This window comes from Cucurbita moschata, unplaced genomic scaffold (assembly GCF_002738365.1).
Source record: "Cucurbita moschata cultivar Rifu unplaced genomic scaffold, Cmos_1.0 Cmo_Scf00035, whole genome shotgun sequence".
In the NCBI taxonomy this organism is placed as follows: Eukaryota; Viridiplantae; Streptophyta; class Magnoliopsida; order Cucurbitales; family Cucurbitaceae; genus Cucurbita; species Cucurbita moschata.
Window position 1 is genome coordinate 891,367 of NW_019268551.1, and position 16,363 is coordinate 907,729.

A 16,363-nucleotide genomic window follows, 5' to 3' on the forward strand; every position below is an offset into this window, starting at 1 on the left:
GTCGAGCCTCCAAAAAAAGGAGACGAGGCTCGATTAAGGAGAGGCTGTTCGAGAGCTCCATAAGTTTCAGAGGTGTACTTTGTTCGAGGGGAGGATTGTTGAGGATTATCGGGAGTGAGTCCCACATTAGCTAATTTAGAGAATGATCTTAGGTAGTAAAGAAATACATCTCCATTGGCATGAGGCCTCTTGGGAAAGCCCAAAGCAAAGCTATGAGAGTTTATGCTCAAAGAGGACGATCAGACCAAAGTGATATTATAACTAATTCAACGAGTTAAGTTTATGGTTAGATCATAAGCATAATCCGATCTGATCCAAACCTTTACACACTTTTAGGTCGGTTGATCTCGAGCCTAGTCCAACCCTATTATCTATATGCGCGTTCGGTGGGTGTGGTGCGCGTAGTATGAATGAAAATGCATTATTTATTGGGCAAGTTGGCAAGTATGCAAGGGGTCTAAAATTGGGCCCTCCCCATCCCAATTATGCAATTCCATTTAAGTGTAGCACTCATAGACAAGAAGAAGGCCACAAACAATGCAAATATTGTTTCTCTCTCCTAATTTGAGATCATGATTTAAAGTTGCATCACTTTCACACCTATCACCTTCACCACCTCCCTAATTCCCATTTCTCTCTACCTAAATTGTGTGAGCGTAGGTCGAGAAAACGTAATCGATAGCTTATGCGTTGACATTGAATATCTTTTATGAATCAATTTATGTTTGTTATAGCATTGCTGTGGATCGCGTGTTACCTCCCCGTCAATACAAAATAGTTTCTAGATAGTGCAGGTGCTTCCCTCTACGATGGAATGCTTCCCTACTGATGCATTTTTACATCCCACAGTTTCGATAGATCACTTAGTCCTGCCCTGTTCATCTTCGGCACAAGAGCGCTCGATTAGTGAGCTATTACTCCCTCTTTCAAAAGTGATTGCTTTTAGTCTAACCTTTTGGCTATCTCTGCACCTCTACCTTCTTTATCACTCAGCGGTCATTTAGGGGTCTTAGCTAGTGATTTGAGCTGTTTCCCTACAATGATGAAATTTATACCCATCGTCTCACTAGCCGACCTTGACCCATGTTATTTTGAGATCATATTTAGTATCCAGAGTTTTGAACATTCAACTTATGATTTATGGGTATTATTTTATCACCGATCTATCGTAGCAAATACGTATGTATGTGTGTTGACGACGGTAAGAATCTCGTTATCAGATGAAGCTAGGAATTCAACTCGGGTGCAATTTAATATCCAATGTTGGATGTTGACTATTTCAATTTCCAAAATCTAAACAAAATTAAATTGAATGGTTGATATATGATGAATTGTTTGAAGGGGTTAGCCCTTATGACCCACATGCATGAACATACCCTTCCTTTTTCATACACATCACTTTAAAGGTGATTTGAGACATGAAGGAAAAAAGAAAAAGGTTGAAAGTTATTAATTTTTTAGGAAATCGACTCTCGATCGTTTGAAATCGAGACGTCCCATAGTTTTGCTATTCAAAAACCTCTATATCTAAAGCTCATTTTCCTTTAATGGGATGTTGACTTTTTACCTCTCGATATACGCATTAAGAAACTAAACACCAATTACGCGAACTCAGATTTTCGAAAAATTTAATATAACATTCCATACACATGGTCTGGATTCCGATTTAAACTTCAAATGTAATATCTAATGACCCCGACATTTCTCTGCATGCCCTACGACATAACCATCACCTACTTATTGCTTTTAAGAGTAAAAACTACACAAACATAGTTCTAAACTAAGAACTTTAACTATGAGATTCTTATGATTAACGTTGTTTGAATGTGATATCGATTCATTATGTGTCTCTCATTTGTTTGAAGGTCAAACGTGAACGAGTGGGTTGTATTTTTTATTTTGAATTCTTAATTAGTTAGGCACAACATTATTAACAAAGATTCCTTGTGGTACAAGTAGGATATTACCATTTAGTCTATTAATTTATTTAATGAGTTTTGCAAATTATAAAAGATTTTTAGCATTTAAAGAGCTTTTCAAATAATAGCCGTCCTATCATCAATCCATCTCAATTATTACAATAAATAAATAAATAAATATAGCTAATTTTAAGGATGAAATAAAATCAAATAATTCATAAATAAATAAATAAATAAATAGCTCAATTTCACTGAGTTCAATAAATATTTGTTCGACGTATGTATTTTATAAAATGGTTTACAAATGTAGAATGAAATTTTAAAATACATAATTATATTAATTTTTTTTAATAAATATAAAATTAAATAGGTTAATTTGTTATTTATTTTTTGAGTTCTAATAGGTTAATTATCTCTACCATTAAAGAATAATTTTATGATAATTTTAATTTCACAATTATTCCACGATGATCAAATACTCTTGAAATATTTTACACAATAAAATAAATAAAAGAGAAGAAATTTACTAAACGACGCCGTTTCGGGAGCTTTGTACACCGCAATCCAAGCCCACTTGTCTCTTGGTGCCCTTGACTCACCTGTTGAAATCAAGGACATTTTCGTACTTTCCACAAACCGAAAAAATTAAACCAAAAGAAGCAGAAAAATCCAGAATCTTCCAAGAAAATGATCGAGACCAAAACTCGAGAAGATGAAGATGAAGATGAAGATGAAGATACACAAAATCATCAAGAAAAATTAATATCAACCGATCTCAAATTCATTTTCGTTTCCAAATTTTACTTGTTCTTGATTCGGAGAGATGTTCATTGTTTAGATCGGTGGAAGAAGATTTACCGATTATCTCCACGATTCATCGCTTCGGCGACGGACGCCAATTTCTGTAGATTCAGTTTCACAACCGTATCCGCGAACAAACGAGCATCCTCCTCCGTATTCCCCGGCGGAACATCCACCGCGTACGATTCCAAAACCACGCTCCAGATCTTGCCGTCCCGCTCCAACTGATGCACCGAAGTCACCGAACGGTAATTCCGGAGGCGGTGCTCACCGCCGATGATGCTGAATCCGATGACGCGCCGCTCGTCGTCGTGAATATCGAGTCTCTCCTTACTCGTATCCGCTGGTAGGCCTGAGATTACATTAACCTCTCTCGTACAACCTAGCTTCATTGTGAATCCTTCGCTCACCGTACAGCTCTTGATGAAGTGCTTGTAACTCTGCGGCTTGTCGAACCGCCGTACGATGGACCACACGGTATCCGGCGGCGCCTGCACGCGCTGCGCCAGTAAGGAGGAGCACCGGCCGCGGCTGAGTTTGTACATGTGGAACTCCGCTACTAAGTCCCTCAACTCGTCGAACTCGTCCTGAGTCAGGCCGGAAGGCGTTGCGGCAAGATGATAAGTGGTGAGATAAGTTTCATCGGAGTTTGGCTGCTGCTGCTCCGTCACCACCGCCGAGACCTCACCGTCGCCTTCGCCGCTGTAGTCCTTTTCCATTTTCCCCCCAAAATCTTCTTCTCACGCCTTTCTTAATTTTTTTGCGGAATATAAAGATGAGTGAGAGGAAGAAGAAAGAGCGTCAGGACCTCACCTCTTTTTTGTTTCATTATTTGTTCGTTTGTGATTTCGATTGCTGAGGGTAAAATGGGAATATCAAAATATATGTTTTCAATATTTAACTACGGGATGATATATGTCTAAACCAATTGAAACAACTCGGGTTAATTTATGTTTTTCAATTAAACACGACTCCATATGTACCACAGTGTGTACTACTATTAGCCTTCGCTCGAGGTTTCTTCGGGCCAGACGGAGATTGGCCCTCGAGTGCAAAGGCAGAAGGGAGTTTGACTGCAAGACCCACTCGTCGATTAGGGACGAAAGTCGACCCGACGGTGCTGAGTGGAAGGGCCATCGCTCAACGGATAAAAGTTACTCTAAGGATAACAAACTGATCTTCCCTAATAGCTCACATCGACAAGAAGGTTTGGCACATCAATGTCGGCTCTTCGCCACATGGGGTTATTAATCAATAATTATTTTTTATTTTTAAAATTTATGTTTGTTTATTTCTAATTTTTTAAAATAAGGTTCCGTGTTTTTCAATTAATGCTAATTCTAAGTGTACCTGTTGCTATCATCTCGACTAGTGGTAACGTGTCCAAGTATACCTGTCACTACTGCATTAAAGTTACTAGCACCTCGATTAGTAGCAACGTTTGTTCTCTCTTATTGACCAGTTTCGAGAAAAGAATTTACACGACTTAAACTTAAGGGTCGGAGTCTACCTCCTCGTGGCTCCTCTGAGGGTAGTTATTCGTCATGTGACCCGACCTTGACCTTTGCTTAACACTGGCTCGAATGATATCTACGACATTTTTTATTCAACTTTTGATGCAATTTGTTGTTTAAAAAAAAAAAAGAAATTTTTTTCCCTTTTTTTCAATTAAAAAATGGCTTAATTTTTATTTAATTAAAAAAAAAAACTTTTTGCTTTGATTTGCACATCAAGCATCCAATTGAATAATGTGATTGGTTAGCAGCCATCACCAATATCTCTTTTTTATTCCTTTTCTATGATATAAATATTATTTTACCCCATCAATAAAGAAATTATAAAAAATTATGATATTTAAAAAAAGAATAAATCTTCGTATAATTACGAACGTACATAAAGAATCCACATCTAACTTTGCCTCATTTTCTCGATGCCTCGAAACCAACCCTACACTGTCTTATCAATACCCTATACCGTCTGAACTCCAAATCATACTTTTAATCATTCAAAATCACTATAATGCATATCATCCGTACACTGTCTGATCGATACCCATGCTTTTAATCATTCAAAATCACGATAATGTTTAGTTTTACACGTCTACTCGTAGTTTTCATATTATCAAAATCGATTCGAATGATTAAAAACATGTTTAAGAGAGATTTGAACGTGACAAATGAAGAATTTTAATGGTTCAATCAAATATCGGAAGGAATACATAACTCGATCAGATTCATAATCATCCCAAGCTTGATCTAGTGATCTCATAAGCCAGGAAACAAGCTCCATTTGCAGGTATACTCCTGGCCATGGCAGGGCCAAAGCCTTTGTATAGCCCTTTAACTCCTTCCGCCGCTAGGATCTTTCTAAATGCATCGATAGAGCCCGAGTACTTCGGGTTTTTGTAATCGTCTACTTGAATTACACTCTTGACGACGTCGGTTGGGTAGACGGAGAACCAGAAGGTAGCTCCAGCCAATCCTCCAGCCACGATCAGCGAGCCTCTTCCGAGGTTTGAAGTGTCTGTACCACCTGCAAACTGCTGCTTTAGCAACTCGTACACTCCGAACATGGCAGCATTTCCAGGTACTTCACGGGCTAGAGTCGGAACGAGTCCCTTGAATAGACCCCTTGTACCACCTTCCGACTTGAGGACGTGTCGAGCAACGTCCATTGGCCCGCCATACTTCACTGTTACACCAGCTGAACTGGATTGTCCCAATGCACTTTGAGCTTGCAATCTGTAACAGCAGACCATCTTTTATAGTTAAGGCGGGGTGGTAAAGCGATTTGAATAGAATCGACACGACGAACCTGCATTTGATTAATTCAGTAGGGCAAGCGAGAAATGACACAGCAATCCCAGCCCCAGCTCCACAAACCACCTGCTGATTGACAGTTAGGGGAACGCCGGGTTGAGACCTTAACTGTCCTTCCAGTTGTCCTCTAACCGAAAAGAGAACGGCATTGAAGGCTGCCACAGTCGCGAGCGGAGCTCCCATACCTTTGTACAACCCTCGAGGGCCTTCAGCTGCTATAGTCTGCTTGACAGCATCCATGGCGCCAGAGAACTTGGGAGGCTGGCCAGGAAGTGGAACAGGCTGGCTTTGCAGCTTGACCTTTATCGTATCGAACGGGTGCCCACATATCAACTGTGATGCTCCTCCGACCGTCCCGGCTGTGAGGTCCTTGGCCACGTCTCCCATCTTACAGATTCAAATGTTATAATTCACTGGTCAGCTGTGAGACAACAATGGAGTTTTTGAGTCCTTTTGAATTGGTGAATCTGAAACATTAGGTATGTGAGATATCCAAACAAATGAGTAATACAAGAAAAAGATCCTTCATCAGGAAATGAACCCACATGACAACCTTCAGTTCAAGTTTACAAACTTGTGTTATGTGCCCTTCAAAGTTACTCGCTTCCTGTCGGTTCGTTTTTTTACTTATAGTACTCCCGGGATGGTAAAAGGTTAATCCATATACGCATCGGTTGGAGATTAGCGCATATAACAATAATTTGCTCCAAAGGCCAGCTAAAACCAGATGAAATTTGAGATCTCACGTCGGTTGGAGAAGGGAATGAATCATTCCTTATAAGGGTGTGGAAACCTCTCCTAATATACATATTTTAAAACTTTGAGGAGAAGCCTAAAAGGGAAACCCAAATGGGACAATATCTACTGTTGGTGAGCTTGGGCGGTTGCAAATGGTATCAGAGCTAGACCGAGCGGTGTGCCAGCGAGGACGCTAGGCCCCAAGAGGGTGGATTGTGAGATCCCACCTCAATTGGAGAGGGGTACAAAGCATTCCTTATAAGGGTGTGGAAACCTCTCCCTAACAGACACGTTTTAAAACCTTGAGGAGAAACCCATAAGTGAAAACTCAAATAGGACAATATCTAGTAGCCCGGGCTGTTACAAATGGTATCAGAGTCAGACATCAGGCGGTGTGCTAGAGAGAACGCTGGCTCCTTAAGGGGGTGGATTGTGAGATCCCACATTTGTGGAAACCTCTCCCTAACAAACACGTTTTAAAACCTGGATGGGAATTCCAGAAGGAAAAGTCCCCAGAGAACAATATTTGCTAGCCGTGGGCTTGAACAGTTACAAATAGTATTAATGCCAGACATTGGACGGTGTGCCAGCAAGGACGCTGGCTCCTAAAGAAGGATGAGTTGTGAGATCCCACGTCGATTAGAGAGAAGAACGAGTGCTACAGAGGACACTGGCCCCAAAGGGAATGGATTGTGAGATCCCACGTCCGTTGGAGAGGGGAGCGTGGAACCCTCTCCCAAGCAAACCAGTTTTAAAAACAATCAATCAATCTCCATAAACAATCAGAAATCAGATTAGTTCTTTACACAACAGAAGCAACCTTACTTAGCAAGTCATCCAAGCAGCAGTAGAAACACTATTTTGCAAAGAGCCACACAATTATGAACTTGGAATTAAACAGGTTTCATGAACTGCTATTCCTTTCAAACAGGACAACTACAAAATCGCCTGTAATGCTAAGTAGCTGCATTCTGAATCACAGATACATTTGGGGAACAACAAAGATCCAATGAACTCTAAACAACTTTATTCATTCTATGATCAAATGTGATTATCAAACAACAGTCAACATTTCACATCAGAAACAGGAAGAACCTTACCAGAACAAAATTTCAGCAACACCCAGATACAAAACTCGAACAAGGAATCAAAACTCAACAGGATTCAACGATGAAATCTGATGAACAAAAAGCAATTAGAACCCCAGAAACAAAGAACAAATGGAAAGATCAAAATCGGGGGAGTGAAGAACAGGATTGGAGTGGCCACGATGGGTTGTGGGTGAGATTAGAGAAAGGGGATCTTAAAAGGGGCGAAAACCCAGAAAAATGGGAGTGAATTTGGGCTTCACAAGATGAAGAAGAGGCAAACGTGGCTGAGAGAAGCCCAAAGAAGAAGACAATTCTTGAAATCTTACCCTTTGATTCTTCTCTACCACCCAGTTGGGTTGAATCCAACGCATGCTTATGGCGGCACAGAGAGGAGAGAGAGAAGTAATTTGACGTTCTTAGCTGTTCATCATCTTCTTGGGCTCGGTTTTGTATGATGAACGATTCACTCAATTTTCTTCTAATTTCAATTCATAATTAATCATTATCCCTAAAATTTCTATGTTTGTGTTGGAAAGTCAAACAAAAATTGAAAAGTTATGACTTATTATTATTTTTTTTAGTAGAATAAATACGACCCAAACGGATTTGAATCTGTGATGTCAAGAGAATGAATACACAACGAATTACGGCTCTGTTCAACTTCGGAAATTTAAGAGTTTGTTAGACATTTTTTTGTGTGAAATTTCACATTAATTGGCGTGGAAAAAGGGTGTGGTAACCTTTTCGAAATAGACACGATTTAAAATTACGGGCCGAAGTAAACAATATCGGCGATTGTTCGACGTAGACTATTACAAATGGTATTATAGATAGACACTGACACGAGTTGATGTGCAAGCGAGGACGTTGGGCCTAAAAAAGGTAGATGGTGAGGAATCCAAAAAAAAGAAAAAACTAAAACCCTAAAGGACAAAACCCATTTCGCGGTTTGGTTGTCTCTCCTTTCCTTGTCTGTTCACTTGTCACTAACCACTGATCGAACAAATTAGCAACACGAATCACTGAACCAACAATTTCCTTTTTCTTGCTTCTTCCTTTATAAATCCAAACAAAAATCGAAGAACAAGAAAGGATTCTTTCTCCGTTCTTCCCACATTCCCCCATCTGATTTTCCGCCATGGATTCACGAGAGAGGTCGATGCCTTCTGTTCATCAACATCACCAACAATCAACTCCACCAAACAGGATGATGGGCAACGCTTCCTATTCCACAAATTTACCCAATACCAACAATTCTTCCCAAATGATCAACCCCAATTCCGCCGCTGCTCAAATCATGTCCTCCGCCTCCCGATTTCCCTTCAACTCCATGATGGGGTCCGCTTCTAAGCCCTCCGACTCTCCCAATACGGCTTCTTATGATGGATCGCATTCCGAATTGCGGACTGGTGGGTTTAACATTGATTCCGGGAAGAAGAAGCGAGGCCGACCCAGAAAGTATTCCCCTGATGGGAATATCGCCTTGGGTTTAGCGCCAACAACCATCACTAATTCCGCCGTTCCCGGCGATTCTTCCGGCATGAACTCCTCGGATCCTCGCCCTAAGAAGAACAGAGGACGGCCTCCCGGTACAGGGAAGAAGCAAATGGATGCTTTGGGTAGTCATCTTTATGCCTTTGCTACTGCTTCTTGTTTTTTTGTGCCTTGAATAATGGTGTTATTCCGGTGGACAGGGACTGGCGGTGTTGGCTTTACTCCGCATGTCATTCTGGTGAATCCAGGAGAGGTATAAGCAACTTGTTTTGTTTTGTATATTATATTGCTGATGAATTTGATTTGATCTTATCTGTTTTCTTTCAAATTTTTATTGTCTATTCAATGGTATTCAATATTATTTATTCCCTCGGTCGATCTTTTGGGATTCTATTGCAGAACATAACATTAGTTCATTAAATCAAGTGAGCTGGGAGCCTGTTTGTTTAAGATAAGATATTAAGATTCTACAATCATGGTAGATTTAACACTGGCTGATGCACCACAACTCCTTGAGAATGTGGATGTGTAAATGTGTAAGTATACACGATTATACGGGCAAGTTTTCGGGGTCTGATGCTTAAGTTTTTTTTTTCTTTTTTGGATAAACTGTTATACGTTTCAAAGTGTTGTTCACGTTCCTCTTTGGTTTTGCATTGAATTGGATCCACGATTTGTAGAGTTCAATATTGTGATTTCTTGTCATTTTTAATATGTAATGTTAATATTTGATCATCCAAAGTCAAAACAGTTCCCTAAACCTCGTTTCAGAGTGGAGCTTTGTTATGAACTGTACATGTTGATGGTGATTGTAATTAGGTTCGAGAAGACACTTCATCACTCAACAACCTCTTATATTGGTGTTTTCAAGACTTTTCGACATTGTAGAAGTCTAGAATTGTGTGGTGCGAGGGAGGAGACTGGTCTATTAGTTGGAGGAGAATTTGGACTGGTCGGGAAAGAGAAAAAAAGACTTTCCTTGAAGGAGCTTTTGAGGAGCTTTCTAGTTCAGTTTGGTTTGATTCCATTCCTTGGGTCTTTTGCTAAATCTCGTTCTTCCATTTACCAAGCGATATCCCATTCAGAGATATCAACAAAGATATTTGGCATATGAAACTCTAAAGATATCTTTCGCTTGTGTTATCTTCGTCACTAATTGGTTTGTTTTTCTGGTAGGATGCGTCTTCGAATGCTCCGTTTGTTCTTTTTAGATGAATTTTGAGTTTCTTCTGGTGTTCATCTGCTTTAGATTGTGATTACCTCTTTTGCTCTGATAATATTTTAAAACAATGCAGTTCTTTCTTCTTTAAACCTTTATGCAAATTGATCTGTTCTGGAAGGCAAGAAATTTAAGGCCTTCAATCCTTTTTTTGTCGAGCAGCTTCATATTTCTTTAATGATTTTATCGTATATTGTTAACATATTGTCATACATTCTAGCAAATGTTATTCGGAAACATGTGCTCTTTTTTATTTTTTGGATGTTCATGAACGTGAGGGCATGTTTGCACACATCAACATTGTTCTGATGCCAAATTTGGATAACTTTCTGATGTCAAATTTGGATAAATTTGTATATCTTTTAAGACTCATACGATCGTTCATAAATATAGTTTTGTCAGTCAAGTTTAATATCGAGATACTTTTTGAATTCAGAATAATCCTCTTATATGATTTTAGAGAAGTTTTCCATGGTACAGATTTGTGCGTTTTTGAATGTGTTTTCGTAGTTTGCTCCCCTTCCTTAAGATGGATATGGGTTTATTAGTTTGAAGGTTAATTGATACTTGTTTTAAACAGGATGCCTTTTCATTGGTTTGCAGGATATTGCCTCAAAAGTTATGTCATTTTCACAGCAGGGGCCGCGAACCATTTGTATTCTCTCTGCCCATGGTGCTGTTTGCAATGTTACCCTTCACCAACCCGCAGCTGGTAGTGTGACATATGAGGCAAGTTTTTAATTTTCCTAAGTTATACGGTCTTGATGTCGATTAACTGTACCGTCCTGCACATTAACTTACAAAACATAGAAAGATCCATGTGCGAGATTTGCTTAAGCTTATGTGCATATGCATACACATCATGTTCTTGTTTATTAATGCTGTCACCCGTCATCTACTCTCGATTTTGGTTTTCCTTCGGAGCGTGAGTCACTTTACATCGAACGCTTGTAGATTGTAGCTCAGGCTAGCTATCCTATTCCTGTATGTACTCTTTGCCTCTCTTAACCTTCTTGCCGTAGCTTGTTCTAGTACATAATGAGTGCATGGTGTTGGTCACCCCTGACCAGCCGTTCGGGCTTATCTATATGGAAGTTAAGGTAATCTCCTCTGTTTTAAATATGTATAGTACTTGTAGTGTATCTTATCCGTTTCTTTTCGAGCGTCCTAAAAGAAGGAAAAGTTAGCATTGACCATTAAGGATTTTAGCCTTATGAAGGTGTGACCAAAAGGTGGTTGCAGAAAGAATCCCCTAAGATTTTGGGAGCACACCAGGAGTGATTGAAGGTAGAGGTCAAATAGTATTAGAAAGCAGTGACAAGGGGGCAGGGGATAAACAAACGTTTTCCGTCTTGTTCTTACATAGCACATACGACCGACTAGGGGCTGACTGGTTTTCGTAGAAAAGCTTCTAGATGAACATCTTGACTTTCTTAGTATGAGATTCATTCCAAATCTACTTGCAACGGTGTAGGATTTGAGATTCCATGGCTATTTCTTCAAGGAGTGACTCACAAGTGACTATATACCAATGGAGTTTAGAGCGAAACTATTTATCTCGAGGCAAGTTAAGGCAAGGGTCATTAATGAGATACTCGAGGGAGGAGGTTGCAACCGTTCTACTTTTTCCGATCCTTTATTAAAATTCAGAAATAGAAATACTAATAATCTACCCTAACAAAGGAACTATGTCCTAAGTGCGGAAAACTTGACTTTATTCCATAGCCTTCTCAGGTGGCGCTGTCTCCCTTGCCTTTATTTGAAAAAATGATCCATAGGATGAGTATTTACAAATACTCATTAAGTGACCTTTTTTGGTTGGAAAATGCAATCGCATGCAACGTGGTTCATGACTAGTGGGACTTACTTTTCTTGACTGTTTCTTGGTCTCTACTTTCTTTTCTAGATAAGGTTGAATGCATGATATTTCTCTATACAAGGTTTATACACGCATGCATGCACTCACTAGGTGGGGTCGTATATATACCCTAGGTTTAACAATGGGCTAGTGCACATTTACACTGTCAAAAGCCAACAGAAAAGACACGAGCATGTATAATATCGTGGTGTACGCGTGCGTACGTAACATACTGGAGAAATAATTAATATTTGTGATATATAACATGCATGAGGTACTGCATTTAAAATCACGATACAATGTTATGATGTACATAATACTTCAATACTTTTCATGACATGAATTCATTATGCTCGTTATATATGGCATGTCATAGCATCTCATAGGGCATAAACATAATTATAGCAATATAACAAACATGAGCAAAAATAAAAAATAAGATAGAATAATTTCACTTAAAAGAGCCATAGGATACGTGATAATTCATGTTTCAATTCATCCAACTTGATAATCATGTTTCAATTCATCCAACTTAGCCCATAGGCGTTCCGACATGAAATCAACTTACAAGGTTATCCTAAGCTAATGTCACTCACTTTTCTCTTAGCTGGCAGTAGCCTAGTAATTTAGTTGTGGTCCAATTCCACCTATAATGTCCATGGCTTCGAACTTAGAACACATTCAAGAAACTAACTCGACCTAATTCTTCTAAATTGATCTAAAATAGTTCTAAATACATCAAATTTGAAAAATCATTGCTTTACTGGTCTCAATTGCCTTCAATTACTTAAAAAACAGTTCTATAATGATCCATAGTGGTAGTACAAGGTCAAAAATCCAAAACAAAGCTGCCGATTCTAAACATTTGGATGGCGTCTCGGCTCAACGGCTTCCTTGGCTTAGACAACTTTGTTTGGGTTTTGACCCTATTTCACTATTTAGGACCATTTCGTAGCTGATTTTGAAGTAATTGAAGACATTTGACGTTAGTAAGGCTATTGTTTTGCCAATTTGATATATTAAGAGTTGTTTTGGATCAATTTAGGAGAATTAGGTGAAACTAATTTCTTGTATGTGTTCCAAGTTTAATGCCATGAAACGTCATAGGTGGAATGAGACCACGACAAATACAATTAGGTTATTACCAACTAATGGAAGTAAATGACATTGGCTTAGGCTAACACTGTAAGTCGGTTTACTAAATGACGAACTAGATTGGATGAACTGAGTGAAGTATAGATTGGATGAAGAATTGAGCAAAGCACGAATATCATGTAAACTATGACTTTTTTATGTGATATTATTCTATCTTATGATGTTGGAGTGAGCCTTCGTGATGCATGTACTTCCTGATCTTTACTCATGTTTACTATATCACTATGATTATGTTTATATGCCCTATGGAGATACTATGACGCACCATGTATGAACATGTAAGCACGTCTCATTAGGAACTCATGTCTGAAAAATATGGAAGTACTATCACGTCATTACATTGTACCCTGATTTTCAATGCAGGACCTCATGTATGTTGTATGTCACGAGCGTGAATTACTTCTCTAATATGTTACATACGGATGCGTGACCACAATATTAAGTGCTCTCTTTTTTTTTTTTTGTTGGTTTCCAGTAGCGTGAGTATGTGCTAGCCCATAGTCAGGCCTAGGTGGTATGTATATGAGCCCGCCTAGTGGACTCTTACGTGCGTTCGTGAACTATTTATAGATAAGCATTATGCATCTAACCCTTCTTGAAAAAGAGAGTAAAACCTAAGGAATAGTTAGGAAAAGTAAGTTTCACCCGCCATGAACCATGTTGTATGTAATTGCATTTTTTGACCTCAATAGTGGAGTTGCTTACTGAATATTTTTAAATACTCATCTTATGTCTATCATTTTTTCCCGTAAAAACAAGAGCATCATGTACCAATGTCACGGTGGAGGCCATTGAATAAAGTAGATTAGTAGCATTTTTATTTCTGAACTTTAATTGAGGATGTTTTCTTTCCTATTTCGATTATGCTTGCAATATTTATGAACCTTTTAAGTCTATGATGAAATGTTTTAAATGATTTTCTTCACATAGTAGTCATTGACGTACATGTAGAATATTTGAACGCAAGAAACGGAATAATGTTCCATTTCTCAATCACTCAAGTTTCTTCTTTGGGGAGCATTTATCTTTTTTAGTGTCTCCATCCTTTTCAAATGCTTTAGAATATTTGAACGCAAGAAACGGAATAATGTTCCAAATGATTGATATGCTAAGGGATGAGCTTTGAGACTGGTATTCTTGTAGCTTCTTCTGGGTATATTTTTGTGAGAATCCCATGGTGTGTGGAGAGGAGAACGAAACACCCTTTATAAGGGTGTGGAAACCTTTCCCTAGCAGACACGCTTTAAAGCCTTGAGGGAAAGCCCGTAAGGGAAAGCCGAAAGAGGACAATATCGGCTAATGGTGGGCCTGAGCCATTACAAATGGTGTTAGAGCCAGACATCGGGCGATGTGTTAGCGAGGAGGCTATTCCCCGAAGGGGGTAGACATGAGGCAGTGTGTTGGTAAGGACGTTGGGCCCTGAAGGGGGTGGATTTGGTGAGGGTCCCACATCGATTGGAGAAAGGAACGAGTGCCAACGAGGACGTTGGGCCCCTTGAGAGGGGTGGATTGTGAAAATCCCGCATTAGTTGGGGGAGGAGAACGAAACACCCTTTATAAGGGTGTGGAATCCTTTCCCTAACAGATGCGTTTTAAAGCCTTGAGGGGAAGCCCGCAAGGGAAAAAGAAGACAATATCTGCTAGCGGTGAGATTGAGCCGTTACAATTTTCTTTACTCTTTTGCAGCTTTTTATCCATTAAATATGCTTCATATTCTGTTGGCTTGGTTGTGAGGGTTTCAACTTTTTGCACATCTTATTTATCCATTAAATATGCTTCGAAAAGCGAGAGAAAAAGAAGCACGTGCACTCAACGCAGTTCGTTTTTAATGCATATAAGCATTTGTTCTGTATCACTAAAACCTCAAAAAGTTTCTATTGCTTGTCAAAGGAAAAAGAACTTAATCTAGTTGTAGTTTACCCGAACGTTAAGAAAAATTCTTTTGGTGGTCTCGACTCAAGAAATGAAGTAAAAATAAAATCTATTCTAGCTGTATTATTTTCGTTACACGCAAGGCATCATCAATTCTATTGCTTCAAAATCTAATGCAGGGCCGCTACGAAATCATCTCTCTATCAGGTTCCTTCTTGATTTCCGACAATAATGGTAATCGAAGTCGAACCGGTGGTTTAAGTGTGTCTCTAGCAAGTGCAGATGGTCAAGTTCTTGGTGGAGTGACCAACATGCTAACAGCAGCATCTACAGTTCAGGTATTAGCCTGACATAATGTTGATATTTCCCTTTCTAGATGGATTTTGTGCCTTAAACCATGTCTTTGGTGCAAAATCAGGTCATAGTCGGTAGCTTTCTCGTCGATGGGAAAAAGCTAGGCGATAATATACAGAAATCTGGGCCATCTTCGACATCACCCAATATGTTAAACTTTAATACACCCGTGGCAGCAGGCTGTCCGTCTGAAGGCGCTTCAAATAACTCATCCGACGACAATGGTGGAAGCCCTTTAAGCCGGGGGCCGGGAATGTACACCAACGCCAACCAACCAATTCATAATATGCAGATGTATCAATTATGGGGTAGTCGAAATCAATAATGAAGCTGCTTGCTCGCCCAACTTAACAGTGTACTGCATTCGGTGTCGTCGAAGGGGTTAGTGTTTTGCATCTCGATGTATAGAGGTTAGTCCTGGATTCTGTCCCTAACATGAATTGCGCAAACCGTAACCGTAACGTTTCTAGATTCTCTATTGATGTTTCAGCTGCTGGTTAGCTTTATTTATAGTCAGTTCAAATTGCCTTCTTTAACATTACTCCATGAACGAGGAGTTTCTGAAGATTGTGGTAAATCATATACAGATTGGGATGTCTCCTTTTCTCATGGAAAAGCCATGAAGTTGAGTTCATATGATATGATATTCATTTAGGTTCATATCAAGATTGTCCCTATTAATTCAATTTTAATATCATTTTTAGGAGAATTCTTTAGTTTCTTTGGATTTTGTTGCTGAAATAGGTGATTCTGTGATCTAGAGCTATGTGTAAAATTCAAAATTCATTTGTGCACCATATATGATGTTCTGCTGACCCTATTAGACATGTATAAACTGTATTTGATCTCGGTTCTAAACATAATTTCATTAGATCGTTTCGACAATTATATGTTGAACGTATATCGTTTTGTATCGAGCTGACAGGTTTTAGGTCAACCGAAGTGGAACTTCATGGTTACGTGATCAATGACCTTCTTGTAAGAGTTGAAAGGCTCGTTAACCTGTCCTAGCGTACTCGTTAACCTGTCCTAGCGTACTCGTT

At 39.2% G+C, this 16,363-nt stretch overlaps 3 protein-coding genes across 7 annotated transcripts; 1 reads left to right on the forward strand and 2 right to left on the reverse strand.

The window, feature by feature from the left end:
• Window positions 1-2,351: 2,351 nt before the first annotated feature.
• On the reverse strand, window positions 2,352-3,521 carry LOC111431145 (abscisic acid receptor PYR1-like). The gene is made up of 2 exons (XM_023067685.1): window positions 2,778-3,521; window positions 2,352-2,518 (listed from the first exon to the last, which is right to left on the reverse strand). The coding sequence occupies exons 1-2, from the start codon at window positions 3,437-3,439 to the stop codon at window positions 2,515-2,517; spliced, it is 666 nt and encodes a 221-aa protein (XP_022923453.1). The 5' UTR covers window positions 3,440-3,521; the 3' UTR covers window positions 2,352-2,514.
• Window positions 3,522-4,762: 1,241 nt separating this feature from the next.
• Window positions 4,763-7,836, reverse strand: LOC111431211 (mitochondrial carnitine/acylcarnitine carrier-like protein). 5 transcript variants are annotated; one of them, XM_023067792.1, is made up of 4 exons: window positions 7,695-7,819; window positions 7,378-7,454; window positions 5,535-5,926; window positions 4,763-5,461 (listed from the first exon to the last, which is right to left on the reverse strand). In XM_023067792.1, the coding sequence occupies exons 3-4, from the start codon at window positions 5,924-5,926 to the stop codon at window positions 4,960-4,962; spliced, it is 894 nt and encodes a 297-aa protein (XP_022923560.1). In that variant the 5' UTR covers window positions 7,378-7,454; window positions 7,695-7,819; the 3' UTR covers window positions 4,763-4,959. The 5 variants fall into 5 exon arrangements, with proteins under 5 accessions (XP_022923560.1, XP_022923558.1, XP_022923556.1 ...); XM_023067790.1 differs by having other exon boundaries at window positions 5,535-5,960; window positions 7,695-7,817; XM_023067788.1 differs by lacking the exon at window positions 7,378-7,454 and having other exon boundaries at window positions 7,695-7,836.
• Window positions 7,837-8,506: 670 nt separating this feature from the next.
• Window positions 8,507-16,036, forward strand: LOC111431178 (AT-hook motif nuclear-localized protein 8-like). The gene is made up of 5 exons (XM_023067736.1): window positions 8,507-8,987; window positions 9,063-9,115; window positions 10,685-10,810; window positions 15,146-15,304; window positions 15,385-16,036. The coding sequence occupies exons 1-5, from the start codon at window positions 8,507-8,509 to the stop codon at window positions 15,643-15,645; spliced, it is 1,080 nt and encodes a 359-aa protein (XP_022923504.1). The 3' UTR covers window positions 15,646-16,036.
• The last annotated feature ends 327 nt before the right edge of the window (window positions 16,037-16,363 follow it).